Below are 21,489 nucleotides of genomic sequence, written 5' to 3' on the forward strand. Positions count from 1 at the left end.
TGGTTTGGGTGTTGTCCGTCCGGCGTAACGGGTGTCAAGCAACGCCAAACGTAATGATCAAACAATTTCACGCCTGTGTATTATTCCTTTTGTGATACGACTTGATACGTATTTTTATTAAAATAAATAATTATAAACTATGATATTATGATGAGTGCTTTCGTATATTATTTCTTTGCGTTGCTTTCTTATAGTGTTACAAATTGTAAAGCAGGTAAGATGTTATATCTACATCGTTAAAATTTTGAATATTAGGTTTTCGGTTTTAATATAGAAAATGTTGTTTTGATTATTATTCGTATTGAATATTTTTTTACAGATACCTTAAGATATTACTACGATTATGAATGCAATGAGCCTCTTGTGGCTTATTCTAAACTAACTGCTACATCCAGCTTAAGGGATAGAGGTCCAGAGAATGCTAAATTATATGGTAAGAATATTTTTTAGTTAATATATACAAATTACAATCGTTACGTAATTCAATTAATTATATTTACATTACGTAAATGTTTAATGAAAATAATTAAATTGTAGTGTGTTTTAGTAGCTTTGTGTTTTTGTGGAATAGTTTTAAGCCAAAGCTTTCTTAAAAAATTCATGATTAATATAATAAATTAAAAAAAATCTTTTCAATGTTTTGTTTTTAGCAGCAATAAATTAATTGAAAATAAAGTCAATTGGAAATCCAATTGACTTCATTTTCAATTAATTTGTTACAAAGATATCTCTTAAATATACGATATATTCCTGAACCTTATAGGCTTACTGAAAATGAAAAATTAATATAATATTTTAACCATGTAGAATATTATATAAATAGTAATGGAGTAAAAAAAAATCAATCAAAATGGAAAACACAAATCAAGTTAGAATCTTGTGAAATAATTTTTTTGCAATGTCTATTTTACAATTTTGACTAGAATATTATGACCATCACTTGATAATAAAAGATACATTTGGATTTATAAAACACCCCAATTTGTCATTTTAATTCAAATATTATTTGATAATTAATATTGAATCATGCCACTGCAAATATTAGTGGGACCAAAAAGTAATGTGTTTCTGTCAATATATTTTGAAGACAAATATATTCTTGATCAGAGTTGAGATCTTGTTAAAAATGTAGTCATGTGATTTAACTAAAGAACGCAACATTACTTTTCGGTCCCTCTATAATTAAAATAAAGCAAATTATTCCTATAGTTTGCATTTTTTTTTCACACTAGTAACTTATATTTTAGACTAAGCTCATGCAACTGGAAGCATATATGCATTTTTTGCACTATATACTGGACAGAGTTAATATTGTGTGCTCTCAATTCCAATTTTGAATGAAAGAGAGAGATAATTATAGAAGGCATCAGTTGTTAAAAATTGTAAAGATGCATATACCTATGGCTAGTTTCTTATGTGTGTGCAAATAAGTTTTAATTTAAAATGAAAACAAATATGCTTATCGAATTCAGTGTCAGTTTAAGTCATCTGTATTACAATTATCCACTTGCTCATTTAATTTTATTATGAGCCCCTATTTATAATATTTTATCCAAGGTAGGATTCTCTTAAGCTCTCTCCTTAAATTTTTGGTTAAGCTGAGTTCTGTAATTACATCAGCTTTATTTATGTTCTCCAAGTTTTAGACAGACTTTTTTGCCTTCAATATAAACACATCCTTAAGTTGCACTGAGATAAGCTGTACATTTTACAATATTAACTCTCTCTAGTGAATATTGCAGCATTTTTTATTTTAGTGTGTAGAATGTTTTTGTTTTCAATGTGCAAAGTAGTTTAGGTCAGCCATCACAGTTTTAAGCATGCCTTTGTAAAGTTTTCTTTTTATCTATTAAAATTAATAATACTTAGAAAGGTAGTGAATACCTAAAAAAGAATTGATTCATCAACAGGTTCGTATATGCAATAAATATATCAATAATTGGGCCGCAACAATACCATTGTCGGAACATACAAGTCAACACCTGATACCTTTTGCTACGATCATGGAACATTACAATGTAAGATGGGCTTTTAGTGTATCAGAATGGACGCCTACTGAACAAGAAGTATTAGCAGCTTCCAGCTATATACAGCCTGAGGAGAAGCAGAGGATATCACGATTTGTATTCCAAGATGATGCAAAATCATCTCTTGTTGGCAGGCTGTTGATGAGAAAATATGTGAACCTCTCAACTCAAGTCCCTTATGAAAATATCAAACTCGGTAGAGACAGCTATGGAAAGCCATGTTTGCTTGATATAAGCAATGAATGTAACAATGTTAATTTTAATGTGTCCCATCAAGGTGATTACACTGTCTTAGCTGGCAACACTGATAAAAAAATTGGTATAGATATTATGAAAGTGGAGCCTCCACCAAATAAAAATATCCGTGACTTTTTTCGAATAATGCATAGACAGTTTTCTCAAAATGAATGGTCGAAAATAAACAGTTATCCAACAGATGCGCAAAAGATTGCCTGTTTCTACCGTTTGTGGTCTCTCAAGGAGAGTTATGTTAAGAATATCGGCTTCGGAATAACAATTCCGCTTGATTTAATAAGTTTCTCTATTAAATCTCCATTAAAGATGGGTGATATAGTAACAGATACAAAATTATATGAAAGAAATGTTCTTAAAGATGATTGGTTGTTTGAGGAGACATTACTAGATGAGAAACACACAGTGTCAGTTTGTTTGCAAGTCAATAGAGATACAGAATATAAGCCCATGATGTATACATATTTGAAATTTAGTGATTTGGTTACAGAAGCTAAGCCTTTGTGTGAGCCAGATGTTGCTTTTACTAAAGACTTTCTTACTAAAAAAGTGAAAGAGTTTAAACTTAATTAAGGTTTTCGGGAAATTAATGGGATTGTTTGTCTTTTTAGTTTTATTTTAGGATTACATGTTTAATATTAGAATAGTTGCTTATATTTGCATTAGACATAGGCATGCTTAAAATGGTATTTAATAAAAGTGTATAAAATTTATATTCTTTTTTAATTTAATTTTCCTATTTAAAAATACATGTTAATGTAAGGTTTGAATGCTTGGACGGCCTCGGAAAGTGATTTCGACCAGCAACTCGTCATTGACCTTGGGGTTGTAAAGAATATAACAAGGATTGCGACTCAGGGTCGCGCTCATTCACAGGAGTTTGTCCAGGAGTACCATATAAGCTATGGCTCCAACGGACTTGATTATGTGCGGTATAAAGCCGCTGGAGGCGAGGTTAAGGTAAATTCGCCTGATAAAATGAAGAATTTAAAACTAACAAGAATAACAAATGATAATTTATACAATGCCTTTGCACCTGTGGTTTTTGGGTATGCATGTAGTTTTTTTTGGCTTTGTAGTTGGTTATGGGTATTTAGAATACTGACTGTACTAATGTTACTACTTATATGTCCACAGTGTTGCCAGAATGTACATATTATTGTTACAATTATTATTTATATTGGATGATAATAATTGCAAATAATAAATTAATTTATTTGAGTATTAATTATGTAATTTTCTGAAAGTTAAAAGTGTATATGTAAATTTGTATATTCTGGCAAGACGGTATATCTTGTAAGCTAACATAGAGTACTAATGTTTGGTGGCGTGATGGTGAAGGCTCGTCGGCGTGGACGGCGAAGGAAAGCTCGTATTACCAGCACCTAACAATTAACCTGCAAGATCGAAAGGAGCTTCGTGGTATCGCCACCAGAGGGCGATATGCTACTGATGAGTTTGTGTCAGAGTACATGCTCCAGTACTCTGATGATGGGGAGAGTTGGAGGGCCATCTCTTCCTCAGATGGTTATGATCAGGTGAATTGACATGTATTAACAACCATATGTCTTAAGGCTTTGGATAATTAAAGTGAAGACAGTCTGTTCGCGTTAAGAAAGTAGTGAAACATTATTGTTCGTCGGCCTAGCTGCGTCGTGTTTCCCAATTAAAAAGTAGAGTTCACAGTGACCAGATGAAGGCATAATTTTAAATGCGTGGCTGAACTGCGGACAATAATGAGTCAATGTATTCTTAACGTGAACATAATATCTATGTTCTACATTTATTTATGTTATGTATATATATCTATATATGTTAGGTTACTAATCGATGGGCAATATAAAATTACAAAAGTAATCAAAGAAAAGGTTAAATATAAGAGATAATTATATTTATTCACCACACACTTTTATAAGCAAGAGAAAGAGATGATTATAATTGGCGTCAACAATCTATATAAATAAATAAGATTGGATTGTCTGTTTGTAATATTAAAATAATAGTTTTTATTAGATGTATATGATTATGCTTATGGTACATTTACCAAATATATATATATTTTTTAATTTGTTGACTGTCGGACTTTCCTTTTGTTCTGTCTAATCTCTGAAATGTCTGGACCTATTTTGACGGGACTTATTTTGGCAGGTACCTGATATAATAAGGAGTAACCTGGGCTACCTTTATTTTAGAAATTTTCTATATAATATTTTTGTTAAATTCCACGCAGACAAATACGCGGGCACAGCTAGTTGAAAATAAAAATTCGAAATCAGTTTATATATGTCTACTTTTCGTTTCCTTTGCTTTTTAATATTAATGGATACGATAAATTTTACACTTAAACACTGTTTGTAAAAAAAACAGTACAGTAATTTTTGTAATAAATTTTTTACTTAATTTTTTATAGTTTTAAAAAATATAATGATTAGTTCATTAAATTGAGTATGTAACATATATATTTGTAATTAAACCGAAAGGATTAAATTAGTGTGAAGTCCACTTTCAAATTGCCCACCCGCGGGGCGTGGGCCGCCATGTGAGGAAACACTGCTGTAAACGCATATTTCCTCTGCTGACATATTTCACATTATTTATTTTTTATATTTCTCAACCACATTCCTAGTTATCAAAGGTTCAAATCAGAGGTTTATATACCTACATTAAGACCTTATGTTTACTATGCTTCTGGGGAAAAACATTGAACAATGATCTTCATTTTCATTGATGCCATATTAAAAATATTATTTTAATGTCTTGCTTTTAGATTTGGTAGCTTTTATATTTCTGTAAATAGTTTGGGTGGGGGTATTTAGTTATCTAATATATTTCAATATTCTGTAAAATACATTAATAATTTGTGCTTTTACTGGGTTGGTTATAGTTGACTAATGACCTAAAGATATTTATATATATATATATATATACCATAAGTACTTTTTGATTAAAAAAGTAAAGCCAAAGCGTTTTAAAGATTTCTTTAAAAAGATAATGGCACAAATAATTACTACTAGAAAAACATTATTATAAGATATATAAGAAGTGATGTAATAATAAAAAAACATAGTCATGAATTTTTAAAAACTTAAACAATAGGATTGTAGTGTCAATTCAATAGGTTTACAGACATGAGGGGTTGTGGAAAAAAGAAACTACTAAGTCAATTGCATAACACAATTATTCCTTAGAAGTCAATATTAATTGATATTGGTAGCTCAGCGGTAGAGAACTGAGAATTGCAATCGTAGATCGTGGGTACGATTCCTGAGATACAATCAATTATTTAAATTGGTTTGCCACTGCTCACAAACAAGCTTACAGAGGATGAGCAGCAGTCCTCTGCATACCATAATGCCACTGCGATTGTTAACCCACCAGCCAAGAGTAGGAAGTGTTGTATATTCCCCCCATAGATATCTTTGGGAAAAGCCTTTACCTTGCAGTGGACGTGTATGTGCTGAAACGACAATTCCATATAAATTAATCTTTAACAAATTTAAGATTTAAAAAAAAAGATAAAGGAAATTATTTTAAGTATGTATTTAATTCTTATTTATATGTTGTATGCGTGCAGATGTTTGAAGGCAACCAAGATGGTAATACGGTTAAGAAGAACGAATTCGAAGTACCTATCATAGCTCAGTATATAAGGATAAACCCCATGAGGTGGAGGGATAAGATATCAATGAGGGTTGAAGTCTACGGATGTGATTATGGTGGGTTTTTATTTTTTTTTAATTTTATTAATTCATTTAGATTATATTCACTAATAGACATTGCTTAGTAGGTTATCTAAAGCTCAAATAAATGCAAGTGTGTATATGTTTTCTTGTAGTATTTCCAATATTCGATTATCTTTTTAAAATTATTTCTAGAATTTCACTATTTGTGAGAATTGCTAAAGTTATTTACTTATAAAACCTACGTTTGAAAGTTAAATATAGTTTGTTTGTATTAAAATATATATTGAAGCGTCATTGTCCGTCGGCCTAGCCTTAAATGTGCCTTCAATTGGTCACTGTGAACTTGATTTTCTATGTTTGTATTATATATGGAGTAATGCTATTGGTTTTGTCGTCAATAGATCGACCAACAATTTTGGTAGCAAATAACAGCAAATAGCAATATAACTAACAGCAGTATTACAAATAGCAGTAAAACAAATGGCAGTATAGCAAATAGCAGTTTAAAAAACAGTAGTATAGAAAATTACAGTATAGCAGTATTACAAATAGAAGTATAACAAATAGCAGTATAAAAAATAGTAATATATAAAATTACAGTATAGCAGTATTACAAATAGAAATATAGCAAATAGCAGTACAACAAATGGCAGTATAGCAAATATCAGTATAAAAAATAGTAGTACAGAAAATTACAGTATTGCAATATGAAAAATAGTAGTATAGAAAATTACAGTATGGAAGTAAAACAAATAGAACTATAGCAAATAGCAGTATGACAAATAGCAGTATAATAAACAGATGTATAGCAAATAGCAGTATATGTAAGATAGTCGTTCTACACTTGCAGTTGCTGACACGTTATACTTCAACGGGTCTTCGTTGGTCAAGATGGACCTCCTGCGTGACCCTATTTCGGCGTCACGCGAGGCCATCCGGTTCCGGTTCAAGACGAGCGCGGCCTCCGGCGCCCTGATCTACTCGCGTGGTACTCAGGGCGACTATTTGGCGCTCCAGTTGCGGGACAACCGCCTTGTCCTCAACGTGGACTTGGGTGAGCCACTGTACCAACATCATATGTTTTCTAATAATATTAAACATTGCGACACATTTTTTTGCAACAGAGTATACACCGGTTTATCGTGATAAAATTCATTTATTCACATATTGAATCATAGAAGATTTCAATTTTAGAGAAACTGGAATCAAATGGAGCTATCTATATATACATTTTTAATGAATATTGTTTTAAAATTTTCCATTACATATCTTCTTTATATCAAAGTATGGTTAGTGGATTTGAACTATATTTAGACTGGCCATAAATGCAGTACAAATAAAAAGAGTAGTATTTCGTTTAAATTTGGAATTTGTCGCTTTCATATATATCTTCCTTAGTTTGGCTCCGTTTCGTAAATACGATTGACTTTTATTTATAGGACACCATGTTTACATAAGTATATGTGGTTAGTAAAAAAAAAAAATTGTTAAACCCGACGGTCAAGTAAGTAGAATAAAAATAACTTTGCGGTAAGCAATCTAAGCACCTATGTTATTTGATACTAGAGGCGGTTGCTTGAATAATATACATCTAGTAGTAATTGACATGTTTTATCAGGGATATAAGTTTTTGAAAATCATATACACCAATACCTCACTTTGCGTCGTGGTTACGATCCAAAAAAACACGACGCAAATTGAAACGCCGCAAAGTGACTTAAGATTTTCTATAGCAAACCATGTAAACATCAATTATAGGTTCCAGGGTCCCGAAAATACTACCTTTTTAAAAGAATTTTGAATAAAGTAAACATTTAAGAAACAAAAATAATATAACTCTGCCAATTAATAAATTGGAATAATATTTATCTTTTTCGTAACCAGAAACAACACGTAAAAAATTATATAAATTTATTATTCTCTTTTAAAAAAAGCACAACACACTATGTAATTGAAACTGAACTCTTAAAATTAGCAAAATAAAGTGAAAATAAAACTGTATTCAAATTGCGTTGATTTTTAGTTAGAAAGGGAATCCCCGAGTTTTGATGGCATGGATCAATTAGAAACAAAAGTGATACCATCTTTTAGAAAAAAAAAATTAAAAAAAATTAGACTCGAACCCAAAACAACGCAACCTCGAAAATCTAATGACGCACAGTAAAAATTAGTACTAATTAAGCAGCGACGCAACTTTGATGAATGAATCGCAAAAAAACTCAAAAAGAAACGACGCAAAGCGAGGTATTGGTGTATAGGGTGATTGGTTTTAGGTGTAATAGCTTTATATAGATGAATAAATAGCACATTTGCGGTAGATTAATATATACCATATCCAAAATTCAATGAAACTTTGTAGTAAAACAAATTAATTCAAATTAATTATATTTTATTATCTGTTCTCGCAGACTTTGTGCAGTCATAACTATTTTTCGTTTATACGTCAGTGTGTAAAGTTCAAATAATAAAAAATATTTTGAAATGGCGCCAATAAGCCGCGATAAACGCAATTTTAAACATTACGCTTGAAATAAATGGCGTGTTTCAATCGATACAGGGTTGCCAGGTCAAGGATGAGCTTAATATATCTCGTAAACGGCTATATAAATAGACGTCGGTTCCTTTTGATTCTCAAATTGTTAACTGCAATTTAAATTAGCAGTGTTATGTAATAGAAATATATTTAAAAATAATATATACGGATTTTTTTCGAATTGTTACACTATAGATATATTCTTTCACCATGGGCTTTAATAATAAGCTCACGGTCTATCAACTAGCTATGGAGAGTGGTATGCTATAGATTCCTTCGGGAGATCAGGTGGAATGAGAAGTTCCGGAGACGAACAATTGTACCCGTAGTCCAGATTTTTTTTTTACTTGGCCTCCGCTATTGGGAGCCTCTCTTACCCCAATTTTGTTTGGGACGGGGACTTTATTTACAAATAATTTTTTCAGGGTTTAATCTGTATTCTACACTCACTTTCATTCTTCTCAATTTCTTTTATTCTTTCTTTTTATCCTTCACAATATCTTGCAATTTTTTGTTCTTTCATTCCTTCTTGCTTTCATTGTCTTCTTTCCTCATTTTTTTTACTCTTAGATGGCTAGGTACAATTTTATTTCTAATCTTTATTTTATTCTTACATTTACTATCATTATCTTTTGTTATCACAGGTTTGTTTAGATTAGACTTTTTAATACGTTACAGACTTGTCTTACATTCTATTATTATTTAATAAGAGTCCAGTAGATTGGGGCAATGAAGTGGCAGTGAACACATAGCGCACAAAACAGATAGCCACTTTGAATTAAAGGTTCATAAGTTAGGGCCACGGACAATGAGGGTCGTCAACCCACAAGGTCAACGGACAATCATTTACAGACATTAATAAATACTACATGGGTCTGGGTGTATACATATAAAAAGGTTTACGACATATCTTACACCTTATAGTATATTTTTAAATGAATCTTATAACATTTAAAAGTTTTTAGTTGATTTAAATGCGTGGAACTTGGGTTTGTTGACTCATTTACATAATTGATATTATAACGTACACATAAAAAGTTGTTAAATTTCATTTTAAAAAGCAACTATCTAGTTTCTAGCCGACACTCAAAGTAATCGACAATTCAAAAGCGTAAATGCCTACTTTAACAAAGATATTTTGAATTTTTGCTCTTGTTGATGTAGGTAAAAAGTTCTTATTGAAAAATATGGAGGAGGCCTGAGTCTGGCAATAGACGACAGTGATAGACACGTTGTTAATACAAGGAATAAAAGTAAACTGTATACTCCTAGTTTTCATCTTCAAATATTAAATATACTCTGTGTTTGGCACTAATCGGTGTAACATAACTCCTGAAGATGCCCCGTGGAGGGGTGAAACACGTGTTGAGTGATTTGGTGGTGGCAGTTGAGTGATTCGCATTGTTTGCCGCATACGCATTTATCAGCGGACTGACGGGCGGTGCACTTTGTTGCACGACTACCACTGCATGTGCGGAAGTGCTAAATATTGGTCCTTTTCATATTAAAAAAATATATATGACACAAGATATACGTATGTACAATAAAATTTCAAATCAATTTCAAATTTGCCACCGGAGAGATTACTATATATACTATACTGATGTTAATGCGTGGAATTAAATGTTGATGCTTACTTAGGAAGCTAATTATTGTTGCGTACTTTTTATAAAACAATATTTGTAAAGAGCAACTGTTGAGTTTCTCGCCAGGTCTTCAGCAGAACTGCCTTCCGAGCCGGTGGTAGCTTCCTGTAGGGACAACAATGCCTTATGTTGATTGACGATTTGAAAGTGCTTGTAATAGCCTATTTGAATAAAGAATATTTAGATTTTTTATTATACAACAAAGTAATTGTTTCCCTGAGCCAAAGTTATAGTATAAAGGTTTGTGAAACTTCTTACAGGGTCCGGCAGGGCGACTTCCTTATCAGTGGGTAGTTTGTTAGATGACAACATCTGGCACGACGTGGTGCTCTCGCGTCACCGCCGCGACGTGATCTTCTCGGTGGACCGCGTCGTGGTCACCGGCAGGATCAAGGGTGAATTCTCCAGGCTTAACCTCAATAGAGCTGTGAGTATTTATATAGAGCTGTGAGTATTTATATAGAGCTGTGAGTATTTATATAGAGCTATGAGTATTTATATAGAGCTGTGAGTATTTATATAGAGCTGTGAGTATTTATATATAGCTGTGAGTATTTATATAGAGCTGTGAGTATTTATATAAAGCTGTGAGTATTTATATATAGCTGTGAGTATTTATATAGAGCTGTGAGTATTTATATAAAGCTGTGAGTATTTATATATAGCTGTGAGTACTTATATAGAGCTGTGAGTATTTATATAGAGCTGTGAGTATTTATATAGAGCTGTGAGTATTTATATAGAGCAGTCAGGAGCGCTTTTTTAGCTCATAGACGCCCACTGCAAGACACAGGCCTCTTCCAAAGATATCTAGGGGGATATACCATCATCGCCACGCTTGACAGCCGGGATTAGCAGTGTGGTATCATGATACGCTACATATACATTATATAAGATTGTATCCTGGGAATCGAACTTGTGACACTGGGCTACTACTACTCTTAACACTAGATATAAATACATATTGGTACAAAGCTCGAGTTACAGAACCTCTAAACAATAAACACGGAACCCTAGGATTAAGAAGTGCTGTAAACACGCGTGACCATGAAGTTATTTTTAAATTTTAGTGTGCGGTTCTCGGAAATTCTAACCGAGTACTATATCGAACTTACTAGAACCTTATCTTTAGTATAAATAGGTGTACTCCCCATGTCGACTGTTCCGTGAACCATTGGTGTTTAATTTCGAGTCAGAACCCATAGTACGTAAAAATATATAAATGTAATGTACATATCAACACATCGATTTTACGAAAGTGCTAGTCGCTAGTTTTATTGTTGTAATATGGTTGGAATGCTTATGTATATGTTTTGTTACCTAGCTTTACATTGGCGGTGTACCGAACTTTCAAGAGGGTCTGGTGGTTGATCAGAACTTCACCGGCTGCATGGAGAATCTCTATCTGAACGCGACCAATGTAATCCAAGACCTGAAGCAAGGGTACGAGTCTGGTGAACCCTTCAAGTATCAGAAGCTCAACACTCTATATGCGTGTCCTGTAAGTACCCCAATACCGAATTATTTAATACTAAATATGAATATACTGAAAATTAGTAAGAATATATGTATATACATTTTGATTTGGAAATAGGTGTAATAGATTTTATGAATATTACAGTATTCTCAAATTCTGATTACTATATAGTAATTAGTACTAATAGTACTAATAGTAATTACGATATGTATTATTTCAGAAAAAAAAAGTATTTGGTCATTGCAAACGGGATGAAACATTCACTGTTTTAAAGATTCTGCGTCTATAACCAATTACCAATGTATATTTCATTTTGTACCAGGGTTTCAAGGATTTTTTAGCACCTATCATTACAGTTAGGATTTTCTACCGCGATGTTAACCAGATTTTTTTTTTATAATATGTAGCATTCACTAAATAACATAGTGCATTTAAAATATACTAGAATATTATAGTTATTGACTCGTCTCATTTAGTAGTTTGTGTACCATTGCTGAATGGTCATATATAGTGTTCTGAACTAGAGTTTGTAGTCTTTAAATTTTGTAACTGTCCCCAGGAGCCTCCGGTGGTGCCTATTACCTTCCTGAAGGCGGGCTCTTACGCGAAGCTGCGAGGGTACTCCGGCGGCAATACTCTCAACGTGTCCCTGGAGTTCCGTACATATGAACACCACGCTCTACTCGTCTACCATAAGTTCAAGACCGACGGATATGTTAAGGTAAGCCCTAATGCTGTGCAGTGGTTTCAACTATATCTATTTATTTATACTTTATTGTACACCATAGATAATAATTAAAAAAATAATTAGTATCACTCGGTCTTATCACTTGAGGCGATCTCTACCAGACAATGTTTGGATGGATATGAGAGACAGGAAGGAGAGAGAGAGGGCAATTTAGAGTGTACATACATACAAATACACCAAAACCTCGTTTTGCGTCGTTTCGTTTTGCGTTTTTTTCGAAGTTGCGTCGCAGCTTAATTAGTACTAATTTTCACTGTGCGTCGTTAGATTTTCGAGGTTGCGTTGTTTTGGGTTCAAGTCTTAATTTTTTTTTCAAATATTCTTTTTTTTTTTCTAAAAGATGGTAACACTTGCTTCTAATTGCACCATGCCATCAAAATCGGGGATACCCTTTCTATCTAAAAATCAACGTAATTTAAAAGGCTAAGAGTTCAGTTTCAATTACGTAGTGTGTTGTGGTTTTTTTTTTTTAAAGAGAATAATAAATTTAGATAAATATTTACTTGTTGTTTCTTGTTACAAAAAAGGTAAATATTATTCCAATTTATTTAATTGCTTAGATAGAGTTATATTTTTTTTTAAATGTTTACTTTGTTCAATTTTCTTTTTAAAAAGTAGTATTATCGTGACTCTGGAATCTATCTTCGATCTTTACATGGTTTGCTATAGAAAATCTTAATTCACTTTGCGGCGTTTCAATTTGCGTCGTGTTTTTTTGGAATGTAACCACGACGCAAAGTGAGGTATTGGTGTACATTATTATACACATATACATATTTACAAAAAATACTCGTACGTATACATTTATGTGGAAAAGATATTACATAAATACGAATAGATGTATGTGTTACATATGGTAAAGAAATCCTTTGGTTTAATTTTTAATAGGTTAATTTTTAGAATTTATCTCTTTCCAATGTGGAACCAATATACCAAACAGTGTTTTTATTTGTTTCATTTTTTAGATGTTTTCAACAGCGTCATATATATATTTGACGCCCACTCCACCGGTTTTTAAATATTGGCAATTTACAAGTCTCAATACACCATATCAATTTTTCCCATCATTTTTTGGTTAAAAATGGCGGAGGTAAACAAAATTATCTTTTTCTCTTAATAAGGTAAAATAAAAACAAGAATAACAGTATATGCAAAACTTTTTTTAAATATATATATTTGCAGATTGTTCAGTATAAAATTAGCCTTGAAACTATACTAACTAATTTTTGAGATATAATCAATATTTAGTTGTTCGTCTCTCCTGAAAAGTTGCTTTTTAGGACTTATTTTATTTGGTGGGCGCTAAATTACAAGTACCAGTGTTGAAATGCTGTAAAACTTTTCCAGGTGTACCTGGACGAGGGGCGTGTGAAAGTGGAGCTGGCGACGGCTGGCGCGCAGACGGTGAGGTTGGACAACTTCCCGGAGCAGCAGAACGACGGCCGCTGGCACGCGCTGCTGCTGACCCTGGCACCGGACTCGCTGCTGCTGGCCATCGACCGACGTCCAGTTCGCACCACCAAGCTGCTGCGCTTCCAGACCGGCACTAGTTACTACATCGCCGGTGAGATTTTTGTCATCACTCGTGTCAATTGAAAAAACTGAAGAGGTCTGGAGAGATCAGACTGCGTTTGGAACCTCTGTGTTTGTGTTCGTAGGGTAAAGGAGTTAAAAATAAAGTTTTTGGAAATGGTTTAAACTTGCTATAATTAAAAAGCAAATATGAGTTACATAAGTAGACGTAACGGGAGTGCGAGAATGACTAAAAAATATACTGACTCCATAAAACTTATATCTATATGTTATACATATATAAAATCATATGTCCATACATGTTTGTTAAATAAAAGGATGCCATTATAAAACAGCTCAATTTGATTCTAGTTCGATTTGACAAAATCATATTAGACATGAAAAAATTAACACACATTAGTTGGCCATGTGCTAATTTTTTATTTTATCAATTGTATAAAACACTGTGTTAGTATTTGAACTATTTTCTCAGCATCTGTACTTTTACGGGTATGTGTATGTTCACATGTCTTTTAGATTTTTATATAACTACCAGTATCTTGACCACTAGTAGGAACAATGTTCTATCATCATAATCATGCCACCCTGCGCCGATTAAAGCCTGTGATTTTCACATAGTTCATCACGAAGACCAGTCCAGCGACTTCCTTCGACTTTGATTACAGATGGAAAAAAAATTAAAATATTACTCTTAAAAGAAATTGGTGTATTAAAGTTAAAAATCCAGACCATTTTTACATAAAAGAATATATTTAACTCAAGATTGTGGATCTGTTTCCAGGTGGTAAAGCACCGCCTCGCGGCTTCATAGGGTGCATGCGCAAGATTGCAGTGGACGGCAACTACAGGCTGCCCACGGACTGGACCAAGGAGGAATACTGCTGCCCCAATGAGGTGGTCTTCGACGCCTGTCAGATGATTGACAGGTAAGTCGTGTAATTTGGTGAGGTTATAGAAGTCCAGTCTAAACACTATGGTCGTCCTTCTTCCATAATTATTTATTTGTGCCCATGGCTATCCAGGTATCCATGACCTATTTTATAATTAGCTCATTAATTAGATAGTTAATTCTTTAACTTTCACTAAAATAACTACAATATCTAATTTACAATATAGTTAAATATACCGTTTCCAGATGTAACCCTAACCCCTGCGAGCATGGAGGGACCTGCACCCAGTCGGCGGACGAGTTCACCTGCAACTGCCAGGGTACTGGATACGCCGGTGCTGTCTGTCACACCTGTGAGTACAGTATATACCTTTTACGTGATAATTAAAACGACTAAATACCGCTATCTTTCCGCAAGAATCGTATTCGTTTGATTTGTCTCAGTGTGACTTCTGGTTATTTAGTAAACTCAAAGGGCAGGTTCGGGGAAGCCATTTTAACACGATTGAGGAGATAAAAACCGAATTGAAGATGTTGAAGGCTGTAGTAGAAAAAAAAATATTCCTAATAAAAGAAGCGTTGGCAAGTGCAATGTATTGAATGTGGATTATTTTGAAGGGGATTGAAATTGAAAAAAATTACATTGTATAAACTAATTCATCTTTTTCAGCATAATTTATGTATGTGTTCATGTCTTCAGCTATCCACCCGTTGTCGTGTGCGGCGTACGCAAGCGCTCTGGGCGCGTCGCGAGCGGCTGATGTCCTGCTAGACGTGGACGGCTCGGGGCCCCTGCCCGCCTTTCCGGTCACCTGCCAACTTTACTGTGAGTGCTTTTACCTTTAAATATCTGGACAACTCCAACCAGCATGGTGGTCAGACGATCTTGTTAAGGACCTTGTTGACACTGAGATACAAGTTACTTTCAAAAGGTTCAATTAAAAATCTATGGAGAATCATGTCCAGTTGTGGACTTACTGTAACTGAAATAATGATCCACTTATAGGGAATTTTAGTGCTCTAATTAGATAGGAACCGAAGTTTTTATTCAATATTTTGAACTTTATCATATCCTATCCTTCAACTTAAAGTTATGTGGTTGAATAAACACACCCTGAACAGAGAAGAGTCCATAACTAACTCTATTTGGTCAACTAAGTAAGTTAAATTGCTTTTATGTGTATACTTTTGTCTCATCATACTGTTTTATCTGAATTGAGACAGATATTAAAAATGTTGGTTACTTCTGACATCATTGATTTTTGTATAGGGTGTACTATACATTAATTGTGAGCAAAAGACCTTTGCATTCACGTCTTTTAAGGTTACACATATATCCACCCTGTAGATAAGTAATATTATTGAGAAAATTTCTTTAGGCACTACTAACATGTACTGTAAAAGTTCGGAAAGTTCTGATTCTGAAATCCGGAAATATTACCCCGGTAAAAATACTTTGGCAAAGAAAGCGTGTATTGATTCACTAATGTCACACGAGGGGCGCGTTTGGCACATGTCTCTTTGAATGACCCCTGACTCCTGGCACATTACTTCTTACTATATTATAATTACGTTATTTATTATCTCTGAAATACTGTATACAGCGGACGGGCGCGTGCTGACGGCGGTGCAGCACTCCGCGTCTGCCAGCTCGCAGGTGGACGGGTACCAGGAGCCGGGCAGCTTCCGACAGGACATTACCTACGACGCGACACGCCCACAGCTGGAGGCGCTGCTCAACCGCTCGCACTCCTGCACGCAGCGCCTGGAGTACATGTGCCGACATTCCAGACTACTCAATTCACCCAGTCAGTCCTTTTAAAATTAAAAAAAAATCAGATAGGAATTTAAACGCAATTTTAAGTGATTGATTATTCTAAATTTATAATTAATAAGTTACCTACGGTAATTTGTGAATAGTTTGTTTTTAACTTTAAATGTTGTTCATATAAAATTCAATAAAATTGGTAGATGTTTGACAAAGTTTACGTCAAAGCAAATGGTTAAGAATTTGTGTATATATGTATACCTTTAACTTTATAAAACTAGCTAGAATGGAAATATATTATAAAAAATATTTATTTATCATAACTTTGGGAATATATTTCTATAGTCAAATATTTTTACGCAGTCTATATTTCGCACAGAATCTTGCTTGCTTCTGTTTCTGTTCTACAAGATCCGTCGATAATCGTTTTTTTTAAGTTGAATTTTATTTATTAAGTTAGTTAACTTGAATTTTGAACTACAGCATCGTAATAGGTGTCGAGTTAGTTAAAACTAGATTATCTTTAAAAAATGCGCATGATACAGAGATAAAACCAATCGAAATTTTCTCATCTAGGATTTTGCACCTTTTATTTTGCCTTGGACAAGTCCCTATATAGTATTTTATGATGCAGCGTTTCCCAACCTTTTTACCACATCCCCACCCTAAAATTCTTAGGCCAACCTTTGTAACATTATATATGTTTAATATTTTAATATAAAAGCGAAAGGGTAGAACTCTTGATTTCATTTTCGAACGTTGGGAAACACTGTTCTAATGCATAATTGTGGACAATTTCCCAATGTTGGGTGACTTCTGGATCTTAATGATTTCAATAAAGGATAATCATTTCAGGTGACGAGGCGACGTTCCAGCCGTTCGCGTGGTGGGTGTCCCGGACCGGTCAGCGCATGGACTACTGGGCGGGCGCCACGCCCGGCAGCCGCATGTGTCAGTGCGGCGTCCTGGGTTCATGCATCGATTCTACCAAGTGGTGTAACTGCGACGCCGAGTACACGCCACTCAAGGCTGACGGTGAGTTATATATTCACCAGTGATTGGTATAGAATAGAGTTCCCCAAACTTTTTTGTGTCGTAGACCCCTTACCATTTTTTTCCGTGTTGGGTAGACCCCCTACTTACTTGATATTGATTTCCTGTAAATTTCTAACTGTAGTGAAGTTTAGTGTTAAAAACTTAAAGTAAAAACACATGTTAATTAATACATTTATTAGGTTTTTACAAGTACAAAATGTATTGCGACCACAAAGCAAATACCAACATCCTACAACTTACACAATTTTATAAACATGTATAATAAATTTTTTACTTCATAGGTACTTTTATAAATAATGTAAATGTTTTGATATTATAAGATAGTATGATGTATGTAAATAGGTACTATCAGTGTATGTGTTAAGATCCACTATCGTGGACCCCCATTTTCATTTCATGGACCCCCAAATTTTTTTTCGTTGACGTAGACCCCTTGCAGGTTGTCATAGACCCCTAGGGGTCGATATAGACCACTTTGGGAATTATTGGTATAGACCGAGGTCCCCTATCATGGGTCCTTGCGTCTAGTCATTCTCCATGGACCTGGTGCTGTTCAGACTTCTAATAAGCTGAAATCAATACCGTGGCTAGGACAGACACTGTAAATGCCAAGGTTGTTCCATATGTTGATAAAATGCGATTATATAGAAGTAATAAAATGTTTTATACAGTGTAACCCTCAATGGAGCCCTCGCGTTATTGACTATAACCTCGCGTTATTGACTATAAAGAGGTCTGGTCTATGTAAGAAAAGGACAAATATTTAGCCACTTCCGCACATGCAGTGGTAGTCGTGCAACAAAGTGCACCACCCGCCAGCCCGCTGATAAATGCGCATGCAGCAAACAATGCGAATTACACAACCGCCACCGTTAAACCACTCGACACGTGTTTCACCCCTCCACGGTGCATCTTTAGGAGTTATGTTACACCAATTAGTTCCAAATACCTGACTGTGCCAAATGCCTGATTCCATTAAATATGTCAGGCACATTCAGTACTTTAATTTCAAACGCAATGAATTTAATACAAAATTCAATATCAGAGTTGAATATTTTTGGAGACAATAAAAGAAACGAATTTTTGGTGTTTGTCTTTATTTGCTTCACTTTCATCATTTTAATTAATTTGGTAATTTGCTAGAAAATAGACTATAAACATATTGACAAACGCATTGACTTATGACTGGAAGTTGTCATTTTTTAACTTATTACCTACACCTTAAACTATGATAGCTTAAATATATACGTTAAAAGAATAAAAATAATAAATGTAAATTTGTAGAATCCTGGAGGGGAGGAAAAGTATGGAAAGGAAAGAAAGATATTGTGAAGGAAATTAGAGGAGACAATAAAATAAATCAAAAGAGACGAAGGAGGAGTATGGAATGAAAAAGATAAAAAAAAATTATAGACCGTCAACCCACAATAGGGATTGCATTGAATGAGAGGATTACATGTATATATATACATTATACTTAAGTGGTTCATAGTTTTTTGGGTACTGTCAAATACAATTGTTGTTCCTTTTTTTTAAGTCGTGACGACCATATGCATGTTCAGTATGTTGCCATATTTTTTAACATTGTGTGTTTTTATAGAAGTAAATAATAAATAGCATGATTGTGTCTACGCAGAGTTCCAGATGGACGGTGGTGATATCATGGACAAGGAGTACCTGCCTGTGAAGCAGCTGCGATTCGGAGACACGGGCAGCCACCTGGACGAGAAGCTGGGCCGTTACACTCTCGGCCCGCTGCTCTGCGAGGGCGATGGTGATCTTTCATTTTGTTCTATTATATGTATATTATCATTACTTCTGTCGAAGGATGTTCACTGCTGGACTAGTGACTCTTCAATAGGTTTTCAAAGGCAGGAAGCAGCCTCCACCTAGTCTTAACAAGGATGACCAGTTCTACTCTGTCTCGCATCCAGCGACTTCTCGCAACCTTGACTATGTCGTTGGTCATCCTAGTGGAAGAACTGCGCCGCGTCTTCCTGCTCATGGTCACCAATCCAGAATCTTTCGGGTTCAACAACTATTGGATATATGAAATATTTGATTTACATGCTTGTAATTTTTTTTGCTTCGTCCTCTGCTGGAGATAAGCATCCAATAGATTTGCAAAAGGTCTGTTGGGAAATGCTCTGCATCAAGCATATTCAGACAGCCTTAAGATCATCAGTCTGTCCAACTTGTGGTTGACTGTTCTTTGCTGTGTTTGTCTGTTTTTTCATATACTGGTATATTTATAAATTACTATCTTTTATTTACTCTTTTATGTAAACTGTTCCTTTTCTTACATTGTAGTGGCATTTAAAATTTTGAATTTAAGTTATAATTATAATTAAGCTAAATAACCAAAAAAGTTTAAAAAGTGCACCATATAATCAAGTTTAAAATTGTTACAATATCTACTACAGACTATAGATAAAAGGAATATAGTAGTACCAAAAATAGTGCAATAAATAGTATAATATAAGATGATAATTACAAAGAAAATACGTGTTAAATATTTGAACAATAAATAATGTTGCAAAATAAAATAGTAAGGAAACCTAGAATGTAGTGGTTGAGGATGGATGTATGGCTTATGGAATGAAAGAGAAAGACTGGGAAAATTGTAGTATGATAATAATAAAAATATGAATAAATTACTAGAATTAAAAAGTCCCTGTCCCACACGAGATAGGGGAACGAGAGGTCCCAAACAGCGGGGACCATCATAAAAAAAAAAATACTACAGACTATAGAATGGACTTGTTGAGGTCGTCGGAAGAAGCTGGATGCTGGCCCTATTAGAAATCTATGGGGAAGGCTTATGCCCAGCTAGAGTGTGTATGTTAGTAGAGTGGACTTCTTACTTTAAGTTACTCCGCAGACCTATTCAGCAACGCTGTGACGTTCCGTATCACCGACGCTGTTATCACGCTGCCCACTTTTGATTTGGGCCACAGCGGAGACATCTACTTCGAGTTCAAGACTACAAGGGAGAATGCTGTGCTTCTACATGCTAAGGTTTGATTTTTTGGACTTAATCTACACTATTGTCTTATTGGCATTTAAAGGTTCTATGGGCATGAGGGGGCAGAGCCTCCTTTACCTAACTTGAGTCTAAGACTGCGTCTTGGTATGCAATATTGCTGGATTGACAGGTCGCTGAGCTCTTGGATAATTGGTGCAGGCGTTCTGTAGATTGATGTAGGGTAAGGGCCTCAGAGAAAGAATCTTAGAACAGGTGGTTTACGATTCTTAGTAGCGAGGGTACGACTCAAGGACAGCGAGGATCTGATACCTTAATAAGTGGTCCATAAATAGGTCCTTCTAGAATAATTTATTGAATTAATAATTATCATAATTTCTGCTGTGGGATGTTCACTGTATAGCATAGGCTTTCTCCGAAGATATCTATGGGGAAAGTAGCAAAATCGCCACACTTGGCAGGTGGGTTGGTGATGACAGTAAGGTAGTATGATATGCAGAGGACGCTGCTGGCTGTCCTCTGAAAACTTGTTCGTTAGCAGTGGCATTCCTATATAATTAATGCACAAAGGGTGAATTATATAAGAATGTACCAATCTTAGGGAGAGGCATATACCCCGCAATGGGCGTCTATTGGTTAACATCATGATGGTGAATATGAAGATAATGATTACAGCGACGAAGATTACAATGGTGAAGATGATAATGGTGATGAAGTTGATGATAATTATAATGATGATGGTAATATTAATAAAACTTCGTTAATAATAATAATAATGATGGTGATGATAGTGATGTTAAGAATCATAATGATGATGATAATAATGATGATCATAATGATAATGTTAATGATAATGATGACGACGGTGATGGTAATGATGACAACGATGATTAT

At 34.3% G+C, this 21,489-nt stretch overlaps 1 protein-coding gene across 1 annotated transcript in view; it reads left to right on the forward strand.

The window, feature by feature from the left end:
- The first annotated feature begins 16 nt into the window (after window positions 1-16).
- Window positions 17-21,489, forward strand: part of Nrx-IV (neurexin-4) — a 31,190-nt gene continuing 9,717 nt past the window's right edge. The window contains exons 1-16 of the mRNA XM_068774996.1: window positions 17-214; window positions 320-433; window positions 3,043-3,239; window positions 5,854-5,995; window positions 6,813-7,016; window positions 10,402-10,568; window positions 11,466-11,642; window positions 12,178-12,339; window positions 13,714-13,930; window positions 14,681-14,825; window positions 15,035-15,141; window positions 15,489-15,614; window positions 16,393-16,596; window positions 17,412-17,591; window positions 19,249-19,386; window positions 20,494-20,630. Coding sequence (XP_068631097.1) covers window positions 148-214; window positions 320-433; window positions 3,043-3,239; window positions 5,854-5,995; window positions 6,813-7,016; window positions 10,402-10,568; window positions 11,466-11,642; window positions 12,178-12,339; window positions 13,714-13,930; window positions 14,681-14,825; window positions 15,035-15,141; window positions 15,489-15,614; window positions 16,393-16,596; window positions 17,412-17,591; window positions 19,249-19,386; window positions 20,494-20,630 — 2,484 coding nt within the window. The 5' untranslated portion in view covers window positions 17-147. The remainder of the gene's footprint in view (window positions 215-319; window positions 434-3,042; window positions 3,240-5,853; window positions 5,996-6,812; window positions 7,017-10,401; window positions 10,569-11,465; window positions 11,643-12,177; window positions 12,340-13,713; window positions 13,931-14,680; window positions 14,826-15,034; window positions 15,142-15,488; window positions 15,615-16,392; window positions 16,597-17,411; window positions 17,592-19,248; window positions 19,387-20,493; window positions 20,631-21,489) is intronic.

Source organism: Battus philenor, unplaced genomic scaffold (assembly GCF_028537555.1).
Source record: "Battus philenor isolate CCGP_79_NKW_IND1 unplaced genomic scaffold, ilBatPhil1.0.hap1 SCAF_8, whole genome shotgun sequence".
NCBI classification, from domain to species: domain Eukaryota; kingdom Metazoa; phylum Arthropoda; class Insecta; order Lepidoptera; family Papilionidae; genus Battus; species Battus philenor.